The sequence below is a fragment of the Spea bombifrons genome, chromosome 2 (genome assembly GCF_027358695.1).
Source record: "Spea bombifrons isolate aSpeBom1 chromosome 2, aSpeBom1.2.pri, whole genome shotgun sequence".
NCBI classification, from domain to species: Eukaryota; Metazoa; Chordata; class Amphibia; order Anura; family Pelobatidae; genus Spea; species Spea bombifrons.
Window position 1 is genome coordinate 119375602 of NC_071088.1, and position 6723 is coordinate 119382324.

Consider the following 6723-nt stretch of genomic DNA (forward strand, 5'->3'; position numbering starts at 1 on the left):
AATAATTCTGTTTTACATGTAAAGATACAGATATCTTCATATATCTGTCTATTTTATTATTGTATCTACTGTTTATTTAAATTATATAACAAATAATATATAAAATAAAAAAGCAAAATGTGACTGTAAATGAAAAACAAGCCACTTTAAGAATAGCAACTTAATTTGTCAAACAGCAACTGAATGAGCCAAGGATTACAAAAGTCAGACAATAAAGAAGCAAAAAGTCTTAAGAAAGAACAGGCAGAAGGGTTTTTTTTTTTGCATAGAATGTGAGCACTTTCAGCGTGTTATACTTCAGACATTATAGGTGTGAGTTAATCAGATGAGCTCAATGTTTAGATTGCTGGCAGGCATGCCAAACCCATTATTGATGTAAGCTGATACATACACATGCCTGCGACCAAGCCCATACACGGAGAGAGATAAAAAGGAGACTTTCATCATTGAAAAATCCACTCTGCCTTTCTGTTACACATCCTCAGCATCAAATCTTTACACATTCTAGGGGATCATGTCGGTGTCTCGTCAAACAACATACTCCATTGGAACCAAAAAAGGTTTCAGTGCTGCCTCAGCTGTCCCATCAGGTGCTAACCGCTCGGGCTTTAGCACCCTCTCTGTCAGCCGCTCTGGTGGTGGAGCAGCAGGTGCTGGTCGTTCTAGCTATGGTGGCTTTGGAAGCAGAAGTCTCCAAAATCTAGGAGGAAGCAAAAGAATTTCCATCAGTTCTCAGTCTCGTCATGGATACGGTTCTGGGTATGGTGCTGGTAGTGGAGCTGGCTTTGGTGGAGGACTGGGTTCTGGATTTGGTGGTGGCCAAGGATTTGGCGGTGGCCTTGGGTTTCCAGTGTGCCCTCCTGGAGGAATCCAAGAAGTTACTATTAACCAGAGCCTTTTAGCTCCTCTGAATTTGGAAATTGACCCAAACATTCAAAGAGTTCGCACAGAAGAAAGGGAACAAATTAAGACCCTTAACAACAAATTCGCCTCCTTTATTGATAAGGTAAGATAATCAATTTTTATGTTAAATTATACATTTTGAGTGTTTTGTATATACATGTTTAAAGGTTCCCTTGCTTTGATGAGGAGATTTTAGCATTTAGATCTCACACAATACACCCTCTGCAGACCACTGTGTTCATGAACAAAATTAATTTTTCTTTTTGGTTGCCCCACAGGTCCGATTTTTAGAGCAACAGAACAAAGTACTTGAAACCAAATGGAGCCTCTTACAAGAGCAAGGTGTTAAGACAATTAAAAGTAACATTGAACCCCTCTTCGAAACCTATATTAATAACTTGAGAAGGCAACTAGACAGCTTGGGAAATGACAAAGCCCGTTTGGAAGCAGAACTAAGACAAATGCAGGATGTTGTTGAAGATTTCAAGGTCAAGTAAGTGAATTAGATGCCTAAGCATTATACAGTAAATGCATTTTATTACCGTTAAACTAAGAAGTAACAATAGTATAGAGCTCCCTCTGTGATAAATACAGAAAGAGAATTTATGCAATTTGTGTTTTTTTATTCCTTTTGCTTCGCAGGACAGACAGACAGAGAAAAAACTTTACATTTTGGAAATGATCCAAAATGTATTTTTTTTTTATTGAATGAGTATATGGTATCATTCCTTTACCATGATTTATAAAAATTATACCCCTTCTTTAATCAATTTCTGTTAACTATAAGCGTACAGCAATAATACATAGTAATGTTTGATAAATTGCACTTGCTTCAAACTTAAAAGTCAAGGGCATATTGGCTATTTCATTGCATTTTGTTGAAAGCTGTACATATAGGACATAGTTACTTGACTCTAGGAGCATAATAACTACAGTACATCTTAAGTTAACTGAAATAATTTACAGAAAAAGAAACACCATTCCTTCGCAATTCACCAACAGTTTAGGTTATTAATGGAACAAATCTACATCTTACCATTAAGAATTACGCCTTTTGTCATCACAATGTCATTATTAAATATTTATTGTATCCCCATCAATTTACATAGTATGCATAAGTGAAGGGCATTAGACTACTTAATAACTGATACAAGTGCTAAAATGTTTAATGTCAGTAACTACGAAATACAGATTACATATCTTTTTTTTTTGTTAATAATAGATATGAAGATGAAATTAACAAGCGCACAGCTGCAGAGAATGAATTTGTGGTGCTGAAGAAGGTGAGACACATTATCCATCAAACAAAACTCCTACCTTATAGGCTGCATGTAACGGTAATTTAATAAGACTCACACCCTTGTGCTTTTTATTTGCAGGATGTGGATGGTGCCTACATGAACAAGGTGGAGCTGGAGGGCAAGGTGGATGCTCTGACAGATGAAATCAACTTCCTAAGAGCTCTCTTTGAAGCGGTAATTACACAGTAACGTTTCTTTGCACAACTTTAACATGGCACCACACATTCTAATGGAATTCATAGGATTCTTAATGAGCATATTTGTCATGTATCATCTCTTCATCTCATGTGACATCATATACAACTGGGGGTATATCTGTTAACTTTTAAAACTCCATGTTGTTATCCCTCCACGTTGTTCTTTGCTAAATCCCAAGAGAGAGATGTATGCATGTTTCTTGGCATACATCAGAATTAAGCAGGGTATCTTGGGTTCAGCAATAAAGTGAGATGAAACCATCTCTGATACCTTAAAATCAATTGTTCCAGCAGCCTTGGTCAGTAGGTAGAGAAAATAGCAAAGATTAGGTCGGGATAGTCATAGGTATAAACATCAATAACCAAAAAGAAAGCCATTTATATACTAAATGTGCGTATGTTTTTATACTACTAATTCTAAGTCCAAGGCTCTATTTTGCATTCCGTTACACTAATTGAAGCGCTTGTGTTCTAGGCCATCTTAACTATAGAGGTAACATTCTTGATATGTTCTAAAGAATATTGTGATCTTATTATTTTTTAGGAGCTCAACCAGATGCAGGCACAGATCTCAGATACTTCAGTCGTTTTGTCCATGGACAACAACAGAGCTCTGGACCTGGACGGTATCATTGCCGAAGTTAAAGCTCAGTATGAAGAGATTGCCAACAGAAGCCGGGTAGAAGCAGAGTCCTGGTATCAATCAAAAGTGAGTACAGAGAACTCAAATTAATGAACATAAGATTATTTTCAAAAAACCCCTATATCCAACAGTGTTGCTGCCTTCTACAAATAATTCTTTGGTGTGAGAACGGTTTATAAAAAGTTTGGGAAAAATTACCCAACTCTGAAAACCAATAGACAGCTCATTATCACTTCTGGAAGAGTTACGATGGAAGAAGGCAAAAATACAGCTTTTCATAGTACCTCCAGTGGATGTAACTTTCAATATTTTCCCCAGCTCTAGTTATGATATGTAAAGAAAATATGTCTCTGATTTGGTGGGCACTGTCGCTAGGGTATCTTTGGTATCTTTCCTAGTGAATACAGGGAGTTATAGAAGTAGAATATGATGCTGGGGAAACAGTATGTGTATGTAAAATAAATATGCACACATGTATTCAAATTTCTAAATTTTAAGCCCTTTTTTGATGTTTGTGTTATAGTACGAGGAACTACAAGTTTCTGCTGGAAGACATGGTGATGATCTGAGGAACACAAAGACTGAAATCTCTGAGCTAAATCGCATGATTAACAGACTTCGCTCTGAAATCGACAATGTGAAAAAACAGGTGGGTCTACAGCTTAGACAAGCAGACACTTTAAACTATCAGACATAAATAGCCCAAGGCAAAATATAGCGTACAACGTTGCATTGTCTAAGAGTTCATTAATTTTCTTCCAATAACTGTGTATGAAGCAATTTAGTACTTGGAAAAGACATAAACTACAATAGAAACTTGTAGAGATAATCCAAAAACCCTTGAAAGGACTGATGCGTCTTTGTTAACCCATAATGGACATACACCAACCCATTTTTAAACTCATTCTTTATGTATCTAGTGTGCCAAGCTGCAGAGTGCAATTGCTGAGGCTGAGGAACGTGGAGAGCTTGCACTGAAGGATGCCAAAAACAAGTTGGCAGAGCTGGAGGAAGCTCTGCAGAAGGCCAAGCAGGACATGGCTCGCCAGCTGCGAGAATACCAGGAGCTGATGAATGTGAAACTTGCTCTGGATATTGAAATCGCTACCTACAGGAAACTTCTAGAAGGAGAGGAGAGCAGGTACGCTATTGTCTATTTAAACCACATTGGACTTAATATGACACCTTAAATATGTCACTATAGTTCCCCATGGGGAAATGGAGGTTCTATGCCTTCAATGGAGGTTGTATATTTCAATGGACGTTTTATGCCTTCAGGTTTGTAGCCTATTGAACACGGAAATTTGTCTTTGTTTCATGTAGGTTGGCTGGAGAAGGTGTCGGAGCTGTAAACATCTGTAAGTTGGATTACTGAATTTTTACTTCAATTTGGCTTTTGCATTTGTTTTCATAACAGCTAAGAATATGTTGCTTTTTGTTAACAGCTGTTGTGAGCTCTTCCTATGGAAGCAGCGGTGGAGCTGCACATGGTTTTGGAGGAGGAAGTGGATTTGGAGGAGGAAGTGGATTTGGCGGTGGAAGCGGTTTTGGCAGTGGAAGCGGTTATGGCATCGGTGGTGGAAGTGGATATGGTTCTGGCATTGGCGGAGGTTATGGTGTAGGAGGTGGAAGCTTCAGCTCAAGCAGTGGAAAAGGGGGCAGCTCAAGTGTCAAAATTGTGTCAAAAACATCCACAAGCTCCAAAAGATATTAAAATTCCAAAACTATTGCTATGTTGGTGACAGAAGCTTTAGAGGTCCTGAGAAACTTATGGCTGTAGTCAAAAGGGTCTTGACACATACCATAAGTGTTCTTTTTTAAGAAGTTACAATGTTGAGGTTAATATGTAAGCATCACATGTTTGTGTTTTACTGCAGTCTTTCATCTGCTTTACTTAAGCATTGTAGATAGATAGATACAAGCCACAAATTAACCTCTGTCACCAGGTGCAAATTTGAAGGCTCCCTGATATTGCTCACTCAACAAATATCTGCATTACTAGGTTGAGTAAACTCTATGGAACATAATGTCACCCAGTAACCATGTATCAAACATTACTTTCTTATTTGACAAATGGTCTAAAGTGCACCCTGCTTTTCTATAAACCAGAACATGCAATTTAGTTGATGCTTTACTTTTATGTTCCTCTGAAACAAATGTATTGTCTTCAATTCTTCAATAAACTGCAATCATCTTGATTTGTGTTGCCTCTTTTTTGTTGGTGTGATATACTTATGGTGAACAAAGAAAACCACCATCTGGTGATTTGTCTTTTGGTATTACAGCTTCAAACACATGATTGTCAAATTAGTACATATGCATAAATTATAGTAAATTGCTAAAATGGATAATAAATGATATTTTATGTAACATTATACTTTTAGTAAGAACATCAAAATACATAAATAAGATGGGTAAATTCCACATTTACAGAACATTAAAAATGGTTAACTTATAAATAGATGGATACTTATTTTACAATAAATGAACACAAACTATTATATTAGTCTATTGTTTTCTTAATTATACTGCAAAAAGTAGTTATGTCATATTTCTCTAGAAGCAGAATAACTTTGTTGCTTTGATTCTGTACTCACAGATAAAATGTATAAACCTTTCCCAGATAAAATATCAAAAGCAGTTTTCATAGCGGGTCCAATAAAGGAAATTGTGTTCATGCATTTAACAGGTCACATTCTGCCAAGATCCGTAGCTAGAAGCCAAACTTCACAGACTTAAACTCTATATTTGGACATTTCTTAGATTGCATTTACTACATAGAGAGATGGTTAATAACGTTTCTGTTAAAATAATTAACATACGCAATGCCAGCTCCAATTTTTGTGACCAGGGGGCTTACCAATTAATTTGGGCATTTAGAGAAAAGTTGAGATTAGTATGCATTTTAAAAGGACAATGCGGGCCAATTTTCCTACAAGGCTTTTGAGAATTTTTACTGTGCATTGTTTAGCGCTTGATGGAGAAGTAGCAAATAGGGTTGGAGCTTTATAATGTATGGTAATACAGTTTAAGCTTCACATCTTCTTTAAGCTCCCACTTTAGTGATTAAACTTAATTGTTCTTAGTAGAGGTGATGCTATAATAGTGGTTTAACCAGCTGTCTGATGTCTACATATAATGTAGAAGCGAAGCAGAACACAGAATTTTAATGGACACCATAATAAGTAAAAAAAAATAAATAAAACTGAAGAACATATATATATAAATTCCTACGGTTCGGTGCCTATCACTATTATGTTTCAGCTTTATTAATTAAGCTAATTGCCAAATGGCTTAGATTAGGGCTCAAAGTACAGGATGGTAAATAACACTTCATAAATATATCCATTAACTTAAAAATCCCCTTCCTAGCCTAGCTTATAGTGCCACCTTTGTTAATTGAATACTGTATTTATTCTCCCATATAATATTAAAATCTTCCCCTAGTTTTTTTGTATTTTTTTTTTTTACAGTGAAACTGTTCTCTTAGTATGAGGAATTAAGAAATCTAACAAGTTAGAACTATGAAATAAAATGGATTTTTACAAGCCAGCAACTACACATAAATTCCAGAGTTGCCCTTGAGGGGAAATATAATGTTTCTGCTCATCTGAATTATAGGCCTATCCATATAAACTCAAGCTTTGATCAGAATTTACGGGAAATCATCATGCATCAC

The 6723-nt window shown here is 36.2% G+C and overlaps 1 protein-coding gene across 1 annotated transcript; it reads left to right on the forward strand.

Moving 5' to 3' along the window:
- Positions 1-449: 449 nt before the first annotated feature.
- LOC128474005 (keratin, type II cytoskeletal 5) lies at positions 450-5242 on the forward strand. The gene is made up of 9 exons (XM_053456242.1): positions 450-1006; positions 1182-1396; positions 2126-2186; positions 2283-2378; positions 2946-3110; positions 3568-3693; positions 3965-4185; positions 4368-4402; positions 4490-5242. Exons 1-9 carry the CDS (start codon positions 515-517, stop codon positions 4756-4758), a joined length of 1680 nt encoding a protein of 559 aa, XP_053312217.1. The 5' UTR covers positions 450-514; the 3' UTR covers positions 4759-5242.
- The last annotated feature ends 1481 nt before the right edge of the window (positions 5243-6723 follow it).